This window comes from Dama dama, chromosome 5 (assembly GCF_033118175.1).
Source record: "Dama dama isolate Ldn47 chromosome 5, ASM3311817v1, whole genome shotgun sequence".
Classification (NCBI taxonomy): Eukaryota; Metazoa; Chordata; class Mammalia; order Artiodactyla; family Cervidae; genus Dama; species Dama dama.
Genome location: NC_083685.1, coordinates 21,395,275 through 21,419,326, shown reverse-complemented (window position 1 = coordinate 21,419,326; position 24,052 = coordinate 21,395,275). Strand labels below are relative to the sequence as shown.

The 24,052-nt window shown below is 52.5% G+C and overlaps 1 protein-coding gene across 22 annotated transcripts in view; it reads left to right on the top strand.

Moving 5' to 3' along the window:
• The window catches only part of NCOR2 (nuclear receptor corepressor 2), a 233,181-nt gene that overhangs the window by 111,658 nt on the left and 97,471 nt on the right, over window positions 1-24,052 (top strand). For 19 of the 22 annotated variants that reach the window (XM_061142080.1, XM_061142085.1, XM_061142082.1 and 16 more), the window contains exons 8-11: window positions 1,934-1,986; window positions 13,140-13,206; window positions 21,285-21,457; window positions 22,623-22,716. In XM_061142080.1, coding sequence (XP_060998063.1) covers window positions 1,934-1,986; window positions 13,140-13,206; window positions 21,285-21,457; window positions 22,623-22,716 — 387 coding nt within the window. The remainder of the gene's footprint in view (window positions 1-1,933; window positions 1,987-13,139; window positions 13,207-21,284; window positions 21,458-22,622; window positions 22,717-24,052) is intronic. The other 3 variants (XM_061142103.1, XM_061142102.1, XM_061142086.1) reach the window with 1 other exon arrangement.

The following is a 24,052-nucleotide window of genomic DNA, read 5'->3' as shown; positions in this document are numbered from 1 at the left end:
TCAGCTCATCTCTTTCCAGCCAGAGGCAAATGTTTTAATCTCTCAGAGACTAGGTTTTCTCATCTGTAAAATGGGGATGGTAATTGTATCAGTCAGTAACTGCTGGGTAACAAACTGGCCCCAAATTTAAACAACAGGTTGATATTTCCCACAAGTATAGAAGTCAGCTGAGCAATTTCTCTTGATGTGGGCTCAGCCCACTCACATCTGTGGGCAGCTGGAAAATCAGCTGGTGGTTCTAGCTTTTGGCTCGGATGGTTCTAGCTTTTTGGCTAGTGCTGCTATCCTCCGTGCCGACTTCTTGCCTCCAGCAGGCCAGGCTACACTTAGTTTCTTGACGGTGAGGGGCAGGGGGAGCAGGTGAATAAGAGAGGAAGAAAGAGCAGAAAGGCTTCATCTGCTTTCACAGTTTGCATCTGTCCCATTGGGGCTTCCCTGGTGGCTTAGTCGGTAAAGAATCTGCCTGCAATGCAGGAGGGCCAGGTTTGATCCCTGGGTTGGGAAGATCCCCTGGAGGAGGGCATGGCAACCAACTCTAGTACTCTTGCCCAGAAAATTCCATGGACAGAGGAGCCTGGCAGTCGACAATTCATGGGGTTGCAAAGAGTCGGACACGACTGGGCGACTAATGAACAAACAGAAAAACAAAACACTGGGTGTGGATGAATGCAAGGTGGGCAGGAAAAATTGCTCCCATGAATATAGTCACTGCACCCTGATGGTGATAATGACCCTGAAAGTTCTTGGGCCTCTCAGTCTTCTAGGCATGGCTGAGAGCTTTGCATTCATTATCTCGTTGGATCTTCACAACAACTCTCTGAGTTTAACCCCATTTATGGATGAAAACCTGGGGCACAGATGGGCTGAAGTCACTCCCCCAGAGACATACAGCTGGAAGATGCCAGAGCCGGGATGTGAGCCCGGGGGGTTAGCCTTTAACTGCAGCCCTGCCGTCCAGGAGAGAGAACACACAGCATCTAGCTCAGCTCTTGCCCCATCGCAGACACTGCAGCAACTTCCTCCTTTTGATTTGCACACTTGTTGTTGTTGTTGTATGTGGACCCAGTTCATTCATTTCTCACTGCTGTGTAGCCTTCGAGGTGTAAACGAGTCCTTACTTCCTCATTCCTTTTTCTGAAGGTGGATACTTAGCTTGCTTCTTTTTAAAACATCTTTGGCTGTACCGTGCAGCATGTAAGATCGTAGTTCCCCGACTAGGGATTGAACCTGTGCCCCCTGCATTGGAAGCGTGGAGTCTGAACCACTTGACCATCAAGGAAGTCCTGGCTTGCTTCTAATGTGTTGCTGTTATGAACAGTGCCTTCCGGGCATTCTGGGGTCCATCTCCTGGTGGGACACAGTGCCTGACTGTTTCCAGGGCACCTGCAGGAAGGGAGGGGGTCCTCGGGCACACCTGCCTTCACATCTCTGGGGCACAGATACCTGTGTATATTTCCAACGGCTGTACACACGCCTTCCTATCTCCCCACGTCTTTGCCAACCCTTGGCACTGTTGGGCTGTTTTCTCTTCTGCCAGTCCCTGGTGGTGACAGGGTAGCTCACCGTGTTAGAACAGTTTTCTCTGTTCAAGACCGTTGCTGATCTCAGCTCACCTGGGATGTGTGTGCTTGTCCTTGGGTGCTCATGCCAGCCCTGCCCTGTGTCCTGCAGGGCAGCCATGGCGGCCCCGGGGGAGGGGGTCATAGTACCCATCACTGCGCCCAGAGGGTCACAGTCTGTTCCTGGCTGGGGCTGTGGGCTGGGTCCCCATGTTCCGTTTCATGCCTGCCGGCAGCTGGTTCTCACACCAGTGGACAGCTCCCTGATGCCAGGGCCTGGGGCGCCGCAACAGGGCAGTGGCCAGCCCAGCCCGCGCCAGCTGCCCACAGTCCTGGCCCAGCTCTGACCTGCCTCCCTCTCTGTTTTCCTGCAGCCATTGTACAACCAGCCCTCCGACACCAGGCAGTATCATGAGAACATCAAAATGTGAGTACTTGAGGGCAGCCGTGCAGACGTGCAGTGGCGTGGGGGGCCCGGGATGGGATGTGGGTTCTCAGTTCCCGTCGGGTCTCCCAGCCAGGGCCGGGTGCTGGAGGAGGGGACAGAAGGGGGTGATTCGGGCAGGAATTCTGGGCCAGGCAGGGCCTTGGATGGAGAGGCAGAGGTGATGAGGGGCCAAGGGAGTGGCCCCATGGAACTTTGGGAGACAGACCGTGGTTTGGGAGGGTGGGCAAGCTGCTTGCATAGCTTCTGAGAGACAGAGGTGGAGGTCCTCCTCCTTTGAGCTGAAGGAAGCTGTTACCAGGAGGAGGGGTGTGTGCTCGTGGGGGTGGCCGTGGAGAAAGCAGGGACCCTGTGCTTTGAGCTACGATGTAAGCATAGTTAGGACTATCTGTGGTCCACACAGAGGGTCATCTGTGACACAGCCCAGTGTGGGAGCACCTGGGAGCACTCACCCAGACCTAGAGGCTTTGGAATGGCCAGTATGATATAGCCCAGTGAAGGGGCCTTTTCCCAGATGAACACTAGAAGCGGAAAAATATCAGTGAAGTGCCACACAAAGTTGGCGTGGGCCGAGCTGGCAGACCAGGGGCACCAGGACGGTGCTGGTGGCCAGTGTCTTTATGTGTCCAAGTTGGGCACCAGGCGTTGAGGAATTGTGGCTGTCAGAAAGAGGTTGACTTTTTTCTGGGGATGCATTAGTAGGAGCATAGCCTCCTTGGCCGAGGAGGGGATATTACCTCATGTCGTTATCCAGGAGTCTGAAAGGTCAGAGGGGTCTTGCCTGTTGAAGAACATGTGGCTGTGAACACTCTGGGAATGTTAGGTTATGGGTAGGTCCTTTGGGATCACAATCTTTGAACTGTTCAGGGGTTCATTTTTGTGTGACCTCAGGAGGGCGGTGCTTAGCTCGTTCAATGGGCAGTCCAATTTGGTCTAACTGTCCGAACTTCCTTGGGGTGGAGTTTCAGGGTGTATGTGCGGCAGTAAGCTCCCCATCCCTGGGGGCATGCAAGCCTCCTAATGGTTTTCAAGTATCTGCTGGTCCTGGACTAGTTGTTGGGGAGGTCCCTCCTCTTGTAGTGTTTGGACCCACATGACTAGTCTAGGCTCTGGTGACCCAACAGGGCCACCCCCCCTTGCAGCTCCCAGTGGCTGATGAAGCAACCTAGAAAAATCTCTTGTTGCCATCGAGGTCCCTGGCTTATTTGGGCTTGGGAGTACCCACCTCACCTTCGTTGCTGCCTGCCACTCAGCCTGTGGCTGGCAGGGGCTGTGGGATGTGCTGTCCAGGGGAGCATTGGGGTATCCCTGGGTTTTCCGTGTCCTATGTGGCCTGTGCTTTTGTTTGGCCTCGAGAGTGTGTTCACTGCTCAGGTACCAAATCCCTCTCAACACTACATGGTTTATTTTCCATTCAGGCCACATTAGTCCTTTATAAAGCTTCCTGGGGCCACTGCTGGGGGTAGGGGAGCCTCAGATGGAGTTTGGGTGAGGGCATGGGGCCCTTTAGGGCCTCTCATGGCTGGATTAGGGGATGAATGTGGCATGTTCTCAGCTGAGCAGAGCCTGCTGGAAACTTTCAATCGTTCTATACACATTTATTACACTCACTATGTGCCGGACCCTGTTCTAGGACCTGGGGTCTTACTGTGTACAAGACGAAGTTCCCCATACTTTGATTAAGCTTTGTCTAGCAGTGGAGGCAGAAAACAAGTTAAGTAAACGAGAAGATATCAGCGAATAAAAAGTACTGCGGTCACATAGCTGTCTTAAGCTCTTTATGCTTTAATATACCGAGTTGTATTTTTCCTTTCAGCATAACAATTTTTGATAGCAGTATTATTACACTAGAAGTCTTGCATACATTTTTTTCACTAGACTACAAATGAGTAATACTTTAGGCTGAATAGCGTGGATGATTTCAGGTTATAAAAATGGCCATAGGATCCAAACAACAAAGGCAAAAGGTATCCATACAAATAATACTAACTGATAAGATACTGCTACATATAAGTAAAATAAAACTATGAGTTTACTGAAACCAGTGCCCAATTTTTATATCCTATAATCTTCATCAGAGGACAGTTCTCCTCTACTAGAGTACATTTTGGCTAAGTAGGTAACTGCCTAGTGAAATTTACTCCAAATCTAAGTCACAGATGAACATGTTTAAGTTTAAAACATAGAGATAAATAATTTTGAGATTTCTTCGGTGATAAAGTGGTCTGTTTCATGTTAGAAAAATGTATCTGTAAGCAAGTTATTTGAATTGCTCTCTTCTTAGAATTTTAATTTTTTCCCCCATAGTTTGCCACTGAAATCATAATCACTTCTGTAATTTTAGTTTCAGTGTGGTCATGATTAAATCAGTGCGGTCATTTACTTTAAAAAATACAATGAAGGGACTTCCTTGGTGGTCCAGTGGTTAAGACTCCACTGCAGAGAGCATGGGTTCCATCCCTGGTCAGGTAACTAAGATCCCACATGCTGTGTGGCATGGCCAAAAAAAAAACAAAGACAAAAAAAAAAAGATGCTATGAAGATGGCAAACAGGCTGATGGGAGAGAATGTGAGGGGTGACTTAGCCAAGGGGATCCTGGGCCAGGGCCTGACAGCTGAGGGAACATTCAGAGACCAAGCAGCAGCTGGCATGTAGACCCTTCCCCCCACCACAGGCAGGTGGAAAAGGCGTTGCAAAGGCCCTGGGGCTGGACTGAGCTGGCGGGATCACAGAGAAGGCTGGCATTTCCTGAAGGGGTAGGTGAAGGAGAAGAAGGTGCTAGGCAGATCACCTAGGGCTGGTGACGAGTTTTGGGTTTATTATCTGTGCTAAAGGAGGCTAGTGATGAGGTTTACTTTAAGTGATATATGGGGTTTTTGTGAGCCCATGGTCTGGGGGTGGGGCAGGTTGAGGACCACAAGCATCTGGCTCATGAGGCCAGTCACTCTTGGTGCCTTGGTTGCCCCATCTGTGAGATGGGTTGAAGATTCAATGAATTCCTAAAAGTTATTCAGTGTCAGGCATGTAGGAAGTGTTCTGTGATTTTTCTCACTTCATCAACAGAGACCAAGAGAGTTCTCCTCCCTCATTCATTCACTCATTCATTCAGCAGATATTTAGGAACACCTGCTCTATGCCAGGCACCGTTCTGGGCCCCAGGGAGAGAGTAGTGAATGAGGAGGTCTGCCATTCTGGTGGCTCAGACAGATCATAAAAAATATGTAGTCTGTGATATAATGATAGCTTGATAAGGACAAGAAGACAGATCAGGCTGGGGCTGGGGTGAGGCGTTCTCTTTCTCAGAGTGCAAAGCTTTACCAGCTCACCCTGACTGGGGCTCCTCCCAGGCTCCCTCCCCTCCCACCTCTGTAATCGCCACCAGGTGGAAGGTTATCCCTTCCCCAAGGACCTTGCCCTGTCACTTTAATTTCTCTGTGTCTGCGCGCTGGGGCCTCTGAGTTAAAGTTAATTTCACGCTTGACTTCCTGCTGCACTGGCAATTTCGGACGTGTTGAAGTCACCTGTACCCACCTCGATGCTGTCCTCTGCCACCTGCCTCCTCGGGAGGCATGGGGGCGGCCGCCCATGCTCCTGGCAGGGGCGGGGGTGGTGTGGGAGACTGGTTGCAGTCTGGTCTTAGCCCTAGTCCTTGGCAGTGACTCCGCAGACCTCCCAGGCTTTGGGAAGCAGGGGAGGGGGTGGGGGGGGCGACCCCAGAGCGGCATCAGTGGGTGCTCCATGGAGGGGCTCCCTGCCCTCTGCAGGCTGGACCCACAGGGAGAGCTGGGGGCTGAATTCTCCGGGTCAGGGAGCCTACGGTGATTTGGTGAAAGGTCGTGGGTTTGATGCAATGATTACAGTTGCAGCTCCTGTGTGCTCTGCTCTGGCCACCCCTTCACCTGGTGGTGAGCCTTGTCCTCTCCTCCCCTCGAGACTGGAAGCCTGCTGGCTCCTTCTGGCTCTTCCTTCCAGATTTTCTTGTCTTACAGACTGATTTCTCCCCTTTTCCTGCCTTGCTGGGGTTTGGCTGATGCCCTAGGGCCATGCAGGTGGGAAGGGTACTCTGGGCCCAGGTTACTGTTAACTGGTCCTTGTGGTCTTGCTCTGGAGGTTCAGAGATGTTGAGTAGCTTCCCCGGGGCCACCCAGCCACACTCTTTAGACCAGCCCCATCTGCACACCCACCCTGCTTTCCTTGCCTGTGTCTGCAGCCCCGGCTCTGCCCGCGTTTCCCCCCCCCCCCCCCCCCCCCCCAACCCAGTGACCTTGGGCACGTCACATCACTTTGCTTGCCAATAAGTTGGTTTCCTTGGAAGTCACATTGTGTGGGAAAAGTGCTTGGCCCCCAGTGAGCATGTTTCGGACCATCAGTCACCCCAATCTGACAAGCTTTTCCCAAGGCATTCAGGGGCCTGCATGGGCTGCTTCCATCTTACTCTTCCCCTGAAGTCAGGGGATCTGGTTCTCCCTGAACACCCCTCCTTACCCCTTCCAAATTCACTATCACCCTTACTCCCTTGGGTGGGTGCCCACCTCATTTCTCTTTGCCCACCCATTCACTGCTTCTCTGAAGCCTCTGCTCAAACCTCATCTCCTTCAGGAAGCCTCCCTTGATTGTGCCCCGCTTTCCTTTTTCAGAATCCTGTAGACCCCAGGGCTTGGCCAGACTCTCCTCGAACATCCACTGACTTTTCATTCCTTCCTAGCTCCCCTTCTCCTAGTTCAGTGTCAGCTGACAAGGCCTGTATTTCTTGACAGGTTGTGCTTTTTTTTTTAAAGATAAACAAATTTTAATTTCTTTTAAAATATAAAAAAAGAAAGAAAAAAATTTTTTTCGTTTTACAAACCCTTGTGTCGAGGGCTGACTTTCAGTAGATCGCAGCGAGGGAGCTGCTCTGCTACGTACGAAACCCCGACCCAGAAGCAGGTCGTCTACGAATGGTTTAGCACCACGTTCCCCACGAACGTGCGGTGCGTGACGGGCGAGGGGGCGGCCACCTTTCCGGCCGCGCCCCGTGTCCCGGGACGAAGGGCTCTCCGCACCGGACCCCGGTCCCCGATGCTCGGCGCGGCCCCGAGGGACACGGGCACAGCCCGCCGGCGGGGACGGCGGGGGACCCGCTATCCGAGGCCAACCGAGGCTCCCGCGGCGCTGCCGTAAGGTTGTGCTTTTTTAAACCCTGACTTCTCCAGGAAACTGAGATATCCTCTGCACCCTAAAAATGTTTCCACCAACGAACTCATCACATTGCTGGTCTGTCAGTCCTTCCAGAACCCTTTGAGAGAGACTCTGCTTCTTATTTTTGTCAGACAAAATCTCGGCAGAGATTTGTCTGCAGTATGCTGTTTGCAGCTGCAGTACCTAAACACTTCCTGCGACAAAATAAACACTCAAAAAAAAAAAAAAAAAAAAGTTTGCCAGAAGAGTGTTGAACAAATGAACACCCCAAGCCAGATGTCTAGAAGCTTGTGAACCCAGATGTGTGCCTCTGGGGCAGGAACAAGGTTAGAGAGGGAAGGGCTGGTGGGAGGTGCTAGGGAGTGTGGGGACTAGGGTAAGTGGTGAGCTTGTCACTCTTTTAAATGGGCAATCAGGGGACTTCCCTGATGGTCCAGTGGGTAGAACTCCAGTCTTCCAGTGCTGGGGACAGAGGTTCGATCCCTGGCCAGGGAACTAGATCCCACGTAGCCCAATTAAGTGTTCATATGCCACAACTGAGACCCGGCACAGCCAAATAAATAAACATTTTTAAAGGGTGGCAAGGGGGCAGTCAGACCTCAGTTCCCAGTCTGTGGCCATAATGGAGTGTGATCAGGCTGCCTGATTTTTTTTTTTTTTTTTAGAGAAGCTGTCTGTTCAGCTTTTTATGCAGCAGCTTCTGGTTTTCAATAATGGCAACAAACGCAGTGTTTTCCGAAAGCTCCACAGCCTGAACACAGCAGTCTCAGGAACTGGCCCTGCTTGGTGGACTGCACCTGTTGGCAACCTGTGGACTTGACATTGGTCCTCTTTGGCAGTCAGCAAATGGATACCTGCCATGGATACCAGCTTGCTCTGGAAGGAAACCCGGATCAGCTAGGGAGGACACGTGCCCTCCAGTAGCTGTGGGGGATGGAGGCGGCTGCTTGCCTGGCCTCTGCCCCTGCGAGCAAGCCTTTGTTCTCACCGAGGCCTCTTCAGCTCGAAGCCACAGCACCGTGCTTGGGGTAGACTGTTCCAGGCTGTGTGAGTTTCCTCAGGCTGCCAGAACTCGTCACAACAACCAGGCTGCCTGGAAACTATAGTGATTCATTGTCTCGTGGTTCTGGAAGCCGGAAGTTGGAAATCCAGGGATTGGCAGGATGATCTCTTGCAGGTGCTACAGGGAGGATCCTTCCATGCATTTTCTAGCTTCTGGTGTTTGCTAAGCATCCTTGGCGCTCCTTAGCCTGTAGACACTTCATTCCAACCCTATCTTCGCATGGCCCTCTTCCTGTGTCTTTTCATCCCCAAACCATCTCCTAGTCCATGGAAAAATTGTCTTGCATGAAACCTGTCTGTGGTGCCCAAAAGGTTGGGGACCACGCACAGACTTTCTTTGGATTTTCCATTTTCCCACAGATGCTTGTTTTCTGGTCCAAGATCTGATCCAGAATCCTTCTCTGTACTTCATCCTCGTGACCCCTTGGTCTTTGCTCTGTGACCATTTCTTAATCTTCCTCGATTTTCCTTACCTTGTCACTTTTGAAGAGGACTGCTCAGGGAATCTGTAGAATGTCCTACTATTTGGGTGTGTTTGATATTTTCTCAGGAGGAGGCTGGGCTTGTGGATTTGGGGGAAGAGTTCCCCTGAGGTGAGGGGGTGCCCTTCCCATCACGATATATCAGGGGCACCCAACACCCTGGCTGGGGGTGTTTATGTCACTACAGGTGGTGTTGACTTTGCTCCCTTGCTCAGGGAAGTGTCAGCTGTGTCTCCACTGTCAAGCTGTTGTCTTTCCCATCCCTACTCTGTGCATTATTTTTTATTTTTATATTTTTGAATGTGGGCCATTTTTAAAGTCTTTATTGAATTTGTTACAATATTGTTTCTGTTTTTACATTTTGGTTTTATTGGCCAGGCGGCATGTGGGATCTTAGTTTCCTGACCAGAGGTCAAACTTGTGTCACCTGCATTGGAAGGTGAAGTCTTAACCATCACTCTGGACCACCAGAGAAGTCCCCACTCTGTGCTTCAGAAGCAAGTCCCTGTCCAGCCTACTGTCAAGGGGAGGGGAGACAGCTGCACCTCCTAAAAGGGAATACCAAAGATTTTGTGGACTCAAGTGAAAGCTGCCACGATGCTTAGTAAATATTTGGGGAAAATGCTTTGCAGCTATGCAAATTTCTCATCTTTCCTCAACATTTTGCCAACCAGTTTAACATTCATGAAAGGGTCTTGCCTGTAACAATTAGCACCGTGGTATCTAATAGTGATTTTCTACTTCCCTTAGTCCTTCTGCGTTTAGTTAATTGAAATTCTGTAAGGCTTCCCAGGTGGCTCAGTGGTAAAGAACCCGCCTGCAGTGCAGGAGACACAGGCTTTGATCCCTGCATCAAGAAGATCCCCTGGAGAAGGAAATGGCAACCCACTCCAGAATTCTTGCCTGGGAAATCCCATGGACAGAGGAGTCTGGCGGGGTACAGTCCATGGGGTCGCAAAGAGTTGGACTTGACTGAGCATGCATGCACACACACAAAGAACATGTGTCCCTTCTCTCTCCTTTGTTTATTTATTCTATAATTTATTTACATCTGTGTAGATGTGTGGATATTTATTTTATTCTTCAGGTTATAATCTAGCACTAGTGTTATTTACTTTGCTTCTCAGACTGTTCCAGCTTTGGCAGTCAGAAACTCTTTTAGGTTGGGTCCTGTGTCCTTTTGACCCCCCCTGCCCCCACCCAGCTTTTTTTTTTTCCCCTTCCTTTTTAACACTTCTCTACTTAAAGATGTTCTGGGCTCATCTTGTATGTTTTCTGCCCCAGCACTGGACTCAGTCATTCCTCCAGGGAGAAATGGCTCTATTTTTTTTTTTTTTTTTTTTTATTTGGCCATGTCCCTTTGCATGCAAGATCCTAGTTCTCTGACCAGGGATCGAACCCGTGCCCCCTGCAGTGGAAGCACCGAGTCTTAACCATTAGACTGCCGGAGAAGTCCTGAGAAATGGCTCATTTTACTGGAGAATGGTGTTAGAGACCAAGACCTCAGAGCTGGTGGGCTCATTGCTCTGGGCTGTCATGGCTTCTTGGCCTTCTCAGCTGCTGCCTTTAGGTCCAAAGCCTCTCTTGTGTTCCAACCCATGAGGCCTTGCACTGTGGGCCCTGCTCACCTTGTTGCTCTCCTCCCCTCTGTTGCTCCTCAGCACTCTGCAGCCACAAGGATCTGTCTGTTCTGCAAGCACTTGAGTTTGTTCCCACCTCAGGGCCTTTGCACACCCATGTACTCTGCCTGGAGTGCGTCTCCCTGTGGGCCGTTCCACAGCTGGGCCCTCCTGGTGATTGAAATGTCCAGGCCAACTCTGAGACACTTTTCTGCACCCCGATTCTAAAACAGCTATGCCCTCCCCTCCCCCAGTCACTACCCCATCCCTCTGTGTAAGTTTCTGAATTTAAGGTTATCATTTTTTAAAATATTTCTTTACTTGGCTGCGTTGGGTCTTAGTCGTGGCACGCAAGATCTTGGTTGCTACACACAGACTCTCTAGTTGTGAGGTGCCGGCTTAGTTGCTTCAGGACATGTGGGATCTTAGTTCCCTGACCAGGGCTCGAACCCACGTCCTCTGCATTGCCTGGCAGATTCTTAACCACTTGACCACCAGGGAAGTCCCCAGGATTATATTGCTTATTGTCAGTATGGTCCCTCTATGTGTCGCCTGCCTCCATGAGGACTCGAGGCTTTGTGTTGCTTACCCCTGGGTCTCCAGGGCCCAAAACAGTGCCTGGCGCATAGTAGGTCTTGGTGAACTTTTGCTGAGTGACTGAGGAGATGAAAGCATGATGCCATTGCTCCCATTATTCAGATGAGTAAACTGAGGCTGAGAGACCTGAGATTTGCTCAGAGATACCCTGCTGTGGAATGAGGGGTTCTGGTCTCAGCCTGTGTGGCTGAGGACCCCTGGTGCCCACCCTGCTGGGGAGGGCAAGATTGATGTTAAGTAGTGAGACCTCGAGGTGGGAGGCCTGCACGGTGGGAGGTGAAATCAGATTGATCCAGGGATCCCAGGGTTTCTTACCAGCAACCCTCTTCGAAGTGAGCGTGGCCTTTCCTTGTCGGGAGATGGGTGGAGACAGGGCTCTAAGCCTGGCTGGGGTCCATAAATGAAGAGGGTCCGTGCAGGCCTGTCAGCCTCTCAGACTTGAGACCCGATAGTGAGGATGCTGGAAATCACTGCAGGGTCTGGGGTCACTCATCCGGACAGGGGTAAGGCGTGCTGTTAGACCCCTGCAGGCATAGCTCCCAGCCGTCGGTCTGTGAGCTTTTTGCAAGGGTTTTGGGTGCAGCTGAGGCTATGAGTAAGTCGGGGGACCCCGCCCCAGAAAAATTGATCCCACTGTACAGTCGGATGGGGGCAAGCAAGTTCACAGGCCTGATGGCCTCCCTGTGACCCCCGCAGACCCCAGCTGCTGCACTCTGCTGGGCATTGGAGGTTGTGGGGAGGGGGCGGGGGGACGTGGGTCCTCGGGTGTGTCTTTCCCCGTTTTCTGTATCGGTCCGCCTCTCTGACTCTCCCTCTGCCTCCTTCTAGGGCTCCATCTCCCTCTCTTTCATTTTTATTTTATTATTGAAGCATGGTTGATTGACAGTGTTGTGTTGTTCTGTACAATTCTTCTGCACAGCAAATATATATATATACAAATATATACGTTCTTTTAATATTCCTTTTTAAAGTTTTGCTTCCTATATACCATTTCCATTCCTTTATTTATTCTTAATTGGAGCATAATGGCTTTACAGTATTTCATTGGTTTCTGCCACACATCAACATGAATTGGCCATCGGTATACATACGTCCCCTCCTTCTTGAACCTCCCTTCCACCTCCCTCCCCGTCCCACCCCTCTAGGCTGTCACAGAACTGGCTGTTTTACATACAGGAATATTAATATTCTTTCCCCTTGTGGTTTATCACAGGATATTAAGCACAGTTCCCTGTGCTGTACAGCAGGTCCTTGTTATTTATCCATCGTTTCCCCCCTCCCCCCTTCTTTGGATCTTGTCCTCCTCTGCCTGGAGGCCTGTTCCCCCCTTGTCTCTCTGTCTCTCTCTTTCTGCCAGGCTCCTTCCCCTCTGGGGCTCTGTCCTCATTTGGGGTCTTATCCACTTCTCTCTCTCTCCCCTCGCTTCTCTCTGGGGCTCTGTCTGTCTTTCTGCCTTCCTTTTCTCCCTCATCCTGGGTCTCGGTGTCTCTCTCTCTGCCTCTCTTTCTCTCTGAACCGCCCGCATCCCTCCCACCCCCTGGAAGTGCCCCCTCCCCTCTGAGCAGTGCTGTGTGTGGCCTCCTCGGTTGAGAACCCTGATGGCGGGAGGGGTCTGGCTTCACCGACCTGAGGCGTGAGACCCCTCGAGTGCTTCCTGGAGTTCCTGCCATGCTGGCTCCCCCCAGCCTGTCCCTGGCCTATCCACATCACTCCCACCCCAGGCGGGCAGGGCAGGGGCTTTCTTGGTTGGAGGTGGCTTGGGGTCACCGAAGCCAGACCCCAAGATCCTGCCTCTATGTGGCTGCAGCTTTCAGGGGCTTAGTCTGCCGGGCCTGCGTTCCTGGTCTAAGGCTGTGGCTTTTTCTCTGTGGCTGGTTTCCCGTGGCTGATGAGAGAGGGGAGCTTGGGTGTGTGTAGCGGTGATGGCAACTCTGGGGAGGGCAGGAAGTCAGAGGACCTTGTCCCCCCTTCGGACCTCTCTTTTCTTGCAGACCATGCTCAGCCAGAGTGTGGGTGGGGGGCACCTCGTATAGGGTAGGGGAAAGATACACATTGGCAGTATGTGGCTTGCCCTGGGGTACTATGGGGTCTCTTCCCTCACCGGGAGCCCGTGATGGGGCAAACTTCAGCAAGGGACGAAATTCCTGAAACCCTGCCTTTCTGACCTGCCCCGTTGGCTGTCTCCTTCCTGCTTAGAAACCAGGCGATGCGGAAAAAGTTAATCTTGTACTTCAAGAGGAGGAATCACGCCCGGAAACAATGGGTAAGTCATCACTGGGGCCCCCAGCCCTGGAATCTCTTCTGCTGCCCCCTGCCTTCTGTGGACCAGGCTTCCTGGAGAGTGGCAATGGTCCCCACCACTCAGGCCATGGCCCCCGGGACCCCGGGGTTCTGAGCCTGATTCCTGAGTGTCCGGGGCATGAAGAAAAGCCAAGGACAGCAAGAGAAACGGGAAAAGACAGCAGCTGCTTTAGTGAAGCCGGGGGCTCGGGGCTCAGCTGCCTCAAGGAGGCAGGGGTGTGGGCAGGACGGGGTGCTGGGGACACTGCCCCTCCTTTTTCAACCTGGAAGAGGAGAAAGCATAACATTAGCTGGGAAAACTGGTCCCTTGTCAGAGGACCCACTGTGGATATTTTGGGCAGAGAGAGGTCTGTTGGCAGAGGTGGAGGACGGGGGTGGGCTGTGTGCTGGGTGGCTGTGATTGCAGGGGATTCCCTGAGAAATGAGCCTTTCCCAGCCCACTGTGGCTTTCCTGAGCCATTCTGGGCTCAGGAAAATCAGGACCCAGAGAGGCAGTGAGGCCTCCTTGCTTAGACAGTGGTACGACTCCTGCATTCCGCTGCATGCACACTCCAGTCTCAGCTGGGAGGCAGCCCCAAAGCAGGGACAGTCCACGCCAGAGAACATCTTTAGTTGTGGTTGGGGTGCTCGTTAACATCACTGGTTTGCTGGGGGAGGTTAGGGCTGAGGGATGGAGGGAGTGTTACCTATTATTATTCAGCTGTGAGAGGAAGAAAAGCTGGCTCGGATGGGCTTAACCAGTCAAGGAACTTCTGTAGCTGTCAAAGTCTACTGGGTGGAGTCCAGGGGTGGTTTGATCAGGTTGTACCTGATCTGATGTACCTGAAGTCTATGCGGTTTCTTGGTGGTTGTTTTTTTTTCCCCAACTCTTTGTTAGCATATTGACAAACTGATTTTCCTTTGGGACCTGAATTTCTGTAGTAGGCTTGGAGGCCAGAAAGAGAGAAACTTCTCTTTCATAGACCATCTCACAAAAGCTCGGATCGTACCACTTGAGGGCCCTAGACCCTTTGAAACAGTTCCGAACCCACCCTGCTCTGGCCCTAGATGTCAGCTGGACCCTCAGAGAAGGGAGATGCTTCTGTCTCAGATGCTGAAGGACTGAGAGGCGGGGCAGGGGGGCAACACCTTTGGACTCTGGGGACCCATGGGGTGAGAAGTGGTGGGCTTCCCAACCTTCCCTTTCTTGACCTTCTCAGACTCCTAAATTGACTGGATGGTGACCAGAAGCACCTAACTGGTTAGATGGAGTTCATGAAATAGGGCATCCTATGTTATTCATTGAATTAAGAAATATTTACTGAATACCTGCTGTGGGCCTGGTGCAGTGCTGAGCTGTGTTATGCTGAGTGGAGGAGACAGAGGGACAAATGTCGTGCAGAGAAGTGGGGTGGGGTACAGCCTGGATGTCCCACCTCAGAACTGAGAGAGGAATGACCAGAATGGATGACCTGTATGAATATCTGGGGGTCTGAGTGTCAAGAAGAGGGCACAGCAAATGCAAAGGCCCTGAGGTAGGAACCAGCATGGGGTAACATGGGACAGAATGCAACAGGCAAGTTGAATTACAGAGCATGAATGAGGAGACTGTGGGGGAAAACCATTCTGTACTAGGATGGAACATTTGGATTTTATTCCAAATACAGTGAGACAATTTATTCTTAATAAAGAATACAAAATCTTTAATGTAAAGATTTTTAGTGATTCAGAAAACTTGACAGTCATGTAGGCAGTTTGACAGAATACGGTGAACACCATCTAGAATTCCTCATGGTTAACATTTCTTTGGGCTTCCCAAAGAAGCCACCTTCTTTGGTAAAGCTGCCTTAGTGGTAAAGAACCCACCTGCCAATGCAGGAGACGGAAGAGATGCCGGTTTGATTCCTGGGTCGGGAAGATCCCCTGGAGGAGGGCATGGCTACCCACTCCAGTATTCCTGCCTGGAGAATCCCATGGACAGAGGAGTCTGGCGGGCTACAGTCCATGGGGTCGCAATGAGTCAGACATAACCGAAGTGACTTAAGGTGTGTGCACAGCATTTCTTCTTTGCATTCACTTTGTGTGTGTGTGTGTCTGTGTGTGAGTATGAATGTTTTTTGTGTTGAACTCTTAGAAAGTAAGTGTGGATGCCCAGACTCTCACCTGTCATGCTTCCATGTCTCTCTCCTGGATGAAGGAAATTCAGGAGCACACCTAAGGATGTACAGCTTTTCCCGAGTGGTCCTGCCTGGGAGCGAAGGGCATGGTTGGGGAGGTCCTTTAGCTGGTGAGAAAGGAGATCTGATCTACATTTTAAAAGGATCCTGGTGACTGCTGAGGGTGGAGTTGGGTGGACGTAAGTTCTTAAGAAATCTCCCAGGGCTCCTTGGAGGTCCTTTGAGGGGATGGAGGGGAAATGGGCTTATTTAAAGATAGAGGAAGAGGAACTGGAGACTTCTAAGAAACTCTGGGTGGCTTTGTGGCCAAGCTGAGCCCGTCTTAAGAGAGGCTCTTGTGAAAACGAATTCGGAAACCACAGAAACTATGACAGGAGGGCATCGGGAATGGTCTTGCTCTAGTTCTTATATAACGAGCCCCAAGTCCTGTGCACTGTTGTCAGGCGAGGCCTAGAGGGGGCTTGGTCAGGACATGCCTCTTCGGATCTGTGTGTTTCTCGCCTCCGCCTGAGTTAGTTCTCTGGTGGAGCTCTCACTTTTCAGAGGTTTCTGGGACTGTGACCTAGCAGCCCAGGCTGCCCTGCATGCCTCCTCTGCCCAGAGAGCTGAGGCTCTTTTCCCGGAGGAGTGCCCAACCCCAACAGGAACCCCCACTGGGCCTGCCGTATCCTTCCCTGAGCTTACCCCACAACCCTGGAAGCCAGGTTGTGTGTGTGTGTGTGTGTGTGTGTGTGTGTGTGTGTGTGTGTGTATGTGTGTGTTGGGGGAGGGGGGTGTAAGGCTGAGTCACTGATGCACAGGTTCAAACCCCATCCACCATACCTGCTGTGAGTGGTCCTGGGAGAGCTGTCTGGCCCCAAGCCTTGCTTTTCCTCATCTGTGAAATGGGGTCATGGTGGCGCTGCAGGAAGCGCAGTGCCTGGTGGGGAGAGTGGGTGTGATTGATGGTGGCCCAGCAGGATGGGTTAGTCAGCGGTGAGCCCAGCCTGGACGGTGGGTGTATTCACTTCCTGAGGCGGCGGTAACAAATGGCCACAGACTAGGTGCCTGAGAACAACAGACATGTACTCTCTCTCTGTGCTGGAGGCCAGAAGTTCAAGATGAAGATGTGGGCTGGTTGTGCTCCCTTTAGAGGCCCTAGAGGAAGCTCCTTCCTGCCTCTTCCAGCTCCTGGTGCTCCAGACAGTTCTTGGCTGTGGCCACAGGACTCCCATCTTGGGCTCCATCCTCACCTCCCCTTTCCCCTCTCCTCTCTTACATGGACATCTGTCCTGCGGTCTAGTGTGTGTGTTAGTCCCTCATTTGTGTCCAGCTCTTTGCAATCCCATGGACTGCAGTAAGCCAGGCTTCCTTGTCCTTCACCATCTCCCAGAGCTTGTTCAAACTCAAGTCCATGGAGTCGGTGATGCCATCCAACCATCTCATCCTCTGTCGTTCTCTTCTCCTCCTGCCCTCCATCTTTCTCAGTATCAGGGTCTTTTCCAATGAATCGGCTCTTTGCATCAGGTGGCCAAAGTATTGGAGCTTCAGCATTGGTCCTTCCAATGAATATTCAGGGTTGATTTCCTTTAGGATGAACTGGTTTGATCTTGCAGTCCAAGGGACTCCCAAGAGTCTTTTCCAGCACCACAGTTCGAAAGCATCAGTTCTTTTTTTAAGAGATGGCTAAAGGATGCACACTCTGTATCCCCTGCACCTCTGATGTCCTTATGCTTCACATCTGGCTTTGTCCTGACTTGGCCCAGCATCTGCTTCTGTAGCCTGAGTGATGGGCCGCAGGACACAGGCTGGGAGAGCCCTAGCCTGTCCCCTTCACCCATCGCTGAACACGCAGGACAGCCAGTGGGGGAACATTTCTGCGACTCCGTGGCACCTGAACCGCTGAGCCCAGTGGGAGAAAGCCTTTACATGAGGCTGCAGGCTCCCTGGGGGTCTGGAGGATGCCAGGTCACTAGGTGACCATAGAGATCAGCTTTCCTGGCCAGCCAGCTCCAGTCAGCTCCCTATCACCTCCCTCCATGTTCTCCGTTGGTTTGAGACTGTCTTCCTCAGTTTAGGAGGTTCCTCCTGGGCACCCCATCTCTTATTTCCTCACTAATTGTCGAGCTGCATCCTGCCACATCTGGCAGGGCAGGAGAGGTTCAAATCCTGGCCCTGTTCGGTGACCGGGGCAAATCATTGAACTCCTGGCCTCAGTTCTCTGTTTCATTCAGTGGGGACTGTAGGAACACCCACCTCATCAGGCTACTGAGCGAGAGGCTGCAAGCAGCATGTTTGGGGCGATGCCCGGACTACTGTGGGTGCTTGGAACTGTCAGCTGCAAGCCGACCCTCAAATTCAGAGGGACCCCAAATAGCCAAAACAGTCTTGAAAAAGAACAACCAAGTTGGAAGACTCAATTCCTCATTTTAAAACATATCGCAGGACTTCCCTGGCAGTCCAGTGGTTAAGAAGTCACTTTCCAACACAGGGGACATAGGTTTGATCCCCGCTCCGGGAAGATCCCACATGCCGTGGGGCAACTAAGTCCATGCGCCACAGCTACTGAGCCCAGGCTTTAGAGCCCTTGAGCCATAACTATTGATCCTGAGCACCCACAGCCCATGCTCCACAACAAGAGAAGTCATTGCTTGCCACAACTGGAGAAAGGCCTCAGGTAGCAATGAAGACCTAGCACAGCCAAAATTTAAAAATAAATTTAAAAAACCCTGTAAAACTGCAGTAATCAGAACAGTGTGATTCTAGCCTAAGGACAGACACGGAGGACAGCGGAACAGAATAGAGAGTCTCGAATTAAGCCCTCACATCTGTGGCCGGTGGATTTTTGACAGGAGGCCAAGTCCAATCAATGAGTTAGGACCGTCTCTTCAACAAATGGTGCTGGGACAACAGGACAGTCACACACGCAGGAATGGAGCTGGACTCCACCTCACAGAATTAACACAAACACTCACCCAAAATAAGTTAGAGACCTAAATGCGAGAGTGAAAGCCAGGACTTCCCTGGTGGTCCAGTGGTTAAGAATGCACCTCCCATTCTAGGGGACACGGGTTCAATCCCTGGTTCAGGAAGATCCCACATGCCTCGGAGCAGCTAAGCAGCTGTGCCACAACTACTGCAGCCCCTGCCCTTAGAACCCATGCTCCGCAACAAAGGAAGCCACTGCAGTGAGAAGCCTGTGCACCGCCACTAGAGAGCAGCCCCTGCTTGTTGCAACTAGAGAAAGCCCTCATGCAGCAAGGAAGACCCAACGCAGCCAAAAATAAATAAAATAAATCTTAAAAAACCAAAAACCTCTAAAGCCATACAATTAAGAAAACCCCTGGTGGGGAATCTTTATGACCTTGGATTTGGCAGTGGCTCTTGGGTGTGACCACCAAAAGCATGAGCAGTGAAAGGAAAAGTAAGCACACTGGACGTTCTCAGAAGAACTGTCAGGATCCTGACCTCCTGTCTGGACTGTGTGATCCAGGCCTGGTGGCCCCCAAGCTCTGAACTCCCACCTGTACAGAGGGGATGGTGGTCACCGCTTTTGGGGGGTTTGGGAGAGTCAGTCACGGGGAGGACTCAGCTCTGTGCCTGGCCCATGACGCAGGGTACCTAGGCCAGTGTCAGTGGTGATGCCGATGTTGTGATGGTGATGATGGTGTTGATGGTGTTGGTGAAGATGCTAATGGTGATGCTGATGATGCTGTTTATGATGATGACGATAGGATGGTGAGGAAGATGATGATGGTGATGGTGCTGGTACAAAGAATCCTCACTGAGGGTGACAAACTGTGGTCACAGGGGCCATCCTTCCTTTCCTGTGCATGTTCTTGCCCCTGGCACCTGCAGGCTAGCTTAGCGGTGCTCCAGCCTCTGGAATGTGTGAGACAGTGTGTGAGTACATGTGTGCTTGAGAGTGGGTGTGTGAGTTTATGAGTGAGTGTGTGTGGCTTGTATTGTGAGTGAGAATATGGGTGATGTATTTGTCACTATGAGTGTGTGTGTATAAGAAAGTGTGTGTGCGCTTGTGTACATGAGTGGGGATGTATGTGAATGTATGTGCATCAATGTGTGTGTGTGTGTGTGTGTGTGTGTGTGTGTGTGTGTGTGAGTGTGTGATCCGTATCCTCCCCCGGCCAGCAGGCCCACCCAGGTGGAATCTCCTGGCAGGGTCATTGCTGCCCCAGGAGGGGCTACAGCCACTGCCATGGGCTGTCCTGCGGTGCTCTCGGCCCTCCATGGACAGAGAGGACGCCTAACACACAGGTGACAGCAGGTGGCACTGTGGTCAGGTATGGAGGGGGACTTCCTCATGTTGAATAGTCCTCAGGAGCTGCTCATGTCTTTGTGTGTGGTGATTGGGGCTGGGCAGTGTGATTGGATGACCCCTCACGGCCATTCCTGTCCCTTTTTCTCTGCAAGGCCCCCAGGCAGGGCTGGGTCATCTTGCCGGCTGCCCCTCCACTGGGCAGTTGGTTGGTGGCCCCCGCGGGTTTCTTGCTTGTCTTCACTGGTAACTGTATTCCTTCTCTCTGCTAGTTTTTGGGTGAGCATGTTCTCACCTTTTCCTCATCTGACATTTTCCTGCCCTCACCCATCAGACCAAGGCCTCCTGGGCACTACAGGACAGCCTGTGGCCGTGGCCACAGCCCCTCCTGGGGCAGCAATGACCCTGCCAGGATTTCCACCTGGGTGGCCCCGCTGGCCGGGGGAGGATACAGATCACACACTCACACTGAGAGGGTGGGGAGGGTCCCCTGCTCTGATGATGGGTGTCCTTCATGTTGGTTCCCACCCCAGGAGTGCTGCCTGCAGCACGTTGCCATGAACACGTGTGGCCATTGCGTGCTGCTAGAATGTGACCTCCCAAGGGTTCTCGGGGCAGTCTGGTATGTGTGGCGCCCCAGGTAGCTGGGGGTCAAGTTCTGTTCCCCCTCATAGATGGCCTGACAGCCCCCTGGGGACCGTCAACGCTGCTGGGTTTGTTGAGGACCAAGGTCACAGACTGCCTTGGTCAGAAGCTGAAATTCAGGATGGGATGGGATGTCTGGGCACGAAGACCAGAGATGGGCTTTCTGATTATGCTGAAGTGTCGAGAAGGCATTCAAGCGAGACTCCCAGACCGTGCCATCTGTCCACAGCAGCTGTTAGAGATGGGGAGATCGGGTCTCAAGAGCAGCCGGACGCTCCCTGCCTGCTCGAGGTCTGGGTCACCTTGGAGACTCGGCAGCTTACATTCTGGGCCGGGCAGGGGTCTTTTCTCTAAGGAGGGACATGCATACAGCAGGAAGCACTGTGGTTAGACTTAAAGAGGGACTTCCTTGTCGTGGCCGGACGGCAGCTTGAGTCTTTACATCCAGTCCTTGGATCTGGGGAGCATGGCTGGGCCTGAGGCTGCGGGGTGAGGAACTATTCAGAAAGAGAATGCTTTCCATGGGGCTGCCCCAAGTCTGACGGGCACCCCAGAGCTGCACTGTCTGACCCAACTTACAATGATGGAAATGGTCTGTGTGCACTGTCCACTGCAGACAGTAGCCCTGGCTCCAGTGGCAGATGGACCAGGGACCTGAATTTAAATACGACTTAGTTTTACATGATTCAGCTTTAACGGCGACATGTGACTGGAAGCTTCTGTATAGTACAAGGCCTTTCTAGAGGAAGGCTGAGAGTGGGGCTGGCCCACACCCCAAGGAGCAAGGCAGCTGGATCCTTAGGGCAGGCCGTGGGTTTTCTGGCCTGGGTCTGCCCCGGTCTCCGTGTGATCTGTGTGTCTGCCCGTGCACCTGTGTGTGATCACATACCTGCCCGTGTGCACGGCAGAGGAGGGGAGCCTGGGGGTGCCGAATGTCAGATGCAGGAGGAGCAGCTGCCACACAGCTCCCCCGCGTCTCCCCAGGAACAGAAGTTCTGCCAGCGCTATGACCAGCTCATGGAGGCCTGGGAGAAGAAGGTGGAGCGCATCGAGAATAACCCCCGGCGGCGGGCCAAGGAGAGCAAGGTGCGCGAGTACTACGAGAAGCAGTTCCCCGAGATCCGCAAGCAGCGGGAGCTGCAGGAGCGCATGCAGAGGTGAGCTGCGGACCGGGCCCACTCACACCTCTCACCCTCCTTCTCCCCACACCGCCCCGCCCCCACCTCCTTCCCTGCCTCCCAGGACCTGGGTCCGCCTGCGGCACTGTCCCCAGAGGAGCCCTGGCTGGCATGTAAAAGGACAGCACAGCAGGGTCTAGAATTGCACCCCAAGGGCCGAGTTAAGTCCTTGGGTGTGTCACTTAGCACCTGCCTGGACTTAACACTTTTTGGAAAGAAACTTAAATCCATTTTGATGGAGTGAGCTCTCCTTCCGGCGTGCCATGGGCTGGTACCCACCCCAGCTTTGTTCATTTATGTGGCCCCCGAGTATGAGATCCCTGGTGTAGGTCAAAGGGAAAGGATGCTGGTCACGTGTGGCGGCCCTGAGGGCTAGGTGCAATCCTGTGTGAGAGTGCCCAGCACACAGTAGGTGCTTGGTGGCGTGTGAGTGTGGTTTCTGTTGTCACACAGATAAGGCAATGGGCTGTGAGCAGGGATGATGGACTTCACTCTTTTTTATTTAAAAACAAATACATGAAAATTTATTATTGTATGATTCTTAGTTTTAAGTTATTCCTGCATGTTGTCTCCTTTTTCCATTAGAGCCCTTAATTATTTGCCGTAGTTCTTTTTTTTAAATTTTTGGCCACACCGCATGTCATGTGAAATCTTAGTTCCCTGACCAGGGATTGAACCCATGTCCCCCCAAGAGTGGAAGCTCAGCGTCTTAACCATTGGACCACCAGGGAAGTCTCTGGATCTCACTCTTTACTGGATGCTCACAGCCCGTATCTCGCTGAATGCCTGTTCCCAGTCCTGGGAGCTGGGCACCACCTCATCCCCAGGTTACATGGGAGGACATGGAGGGAGAGGCTGTGAAGAGGCAGGGCTGGACTTTATACGTGGATCTGTGTAGCTGGTCTTTTGTGTGTGGGGGGGGGGCATCTTAGGAGAGATAAAGGGTTCTGGCATTTTCTGGGTGAGAGTTGGGGTGCTCCATCCCTCCCCCAGACCCCTCGGCTTGGGGCCATCTGTGTGGGTGTGGGAGGCCTGGCTCCTCCCCGCTGCCCACACGCCGCCTCTGGGGAAGTTGTGGGCTCGGGGCTGTGCCGCTGCGCTGGCTGCGAGGGGCCGGTCCTGAGTGTGTGCCTTCGATCTCCAGCAGGGTGGGGCAGCGGGGCAGTGGGCTCTCCATGTCGGCCGCCCGCAGTGAGCACGAGGTGTCCGAGATCATCGATGGCCTGTCGGAGCAGGAGGTAAGTCCCTGACCCTGACCTCAGCCCCACCCGCTGTGTCCCCTGTCCAGGGAGAGGGTCCAGCAGGAAACAGAATTCACCTGGATGGTTGAGATCCAACGGGCTTGTTACTGAATGTGGGCGGAACGGAGGTGGGATGGGGAGGCCCCAGGGGAGCAGCCATTGGCTGTCCCCAGGCCTGCAGGCCGAGTGGGAGAGGGGTCTTCCTGGGGCCGTGGAGGAGAGGCCACCTGGTAGGACACGGCCAGTAAGGGTCACAGCCAGGGCCCTGTCATGACGCCATGGCGGAGTAAGTAGCCTGGCCTCTCACTCCTCCCCTGCTCCCTCTATCTTTGAGTGCTTCCCATTGGCTGGACCCGACCAGAAGCCAGAAGGCATAGGAGCCTGAGGGTGGTGGTTTGTAGGTCAGCCTCCCAGTTGTCCAGAACTAGGGTCAGAGGGGGGTTTCCCAGCTCACCAGCTGTTCACCAAGCTGGGGACCTTCTATCAAGAGTTCCCAGGTGACCTTCTATCAGCCAGGTGACCCTGGCTCTGGTCACTGGAGCCCAGAGGTGGCCAGGGAGCAGAGAGAGGAGGCGTTTGCTCCTGGGGCAGGGCTGGTGCAGGCCTGTCCCCTCCCAGGTCTTACAAGCATCTCATGTGTCAGTTCCCCATCCCCCCCCTTCCATGTTCCTAACATCACAGTGGAAAGGAGGGCGCTTCGCAAAAGGAGGGGAACACATTCTTCCTCCCCCGGGCCTTGTGTCCAGGGAGAGCTTTTGTCCAGCTGGGAGGTATTACAACTCCAGATCCATGCAGTCACTGCTCACGAGCTGCATGTGGCTATTTAAATGGAAATGGCCAGAAACGAAATAAAATTAAAAACTCAGTGCCTCCAGTGTCACCAGTCGCATTGTAAGTGCTCAGAAGCCACGTGTGGTTCGTGGCCCCCATGTTGCAGAGAGCAGGCTGTAAACACCTGCGTCGCTGCAGAACATTCTACTGGGCGGTGCTGCCCTAGGCCACTGAGTCTCATATGGGACAGACTTAAGAGTCCTGGGGACACACACACACACACAAAAAAAAAGAGTCCTGGGGAGGGGACATCCAGCTTGAATTGTGATTTCCCAGGTCCCCCACCCCCAGCGGTTCTGATTTAGCTAGTCTGGGGTGGCAGAACTCAGAAATCTGCATTTTCACCAGGCTGTTCTTGCAAGTCTGACACAGATAGTTCAGACCACCTGGCTATTAAAAAAAGAGCCTTCATTTTATTTTTATAAACTTTAATCAATAATTTTTTTTCTTGTCCTCACCTGGCTACATGTGAGATCTTAGATCCCCAACCAGGGATTGAACC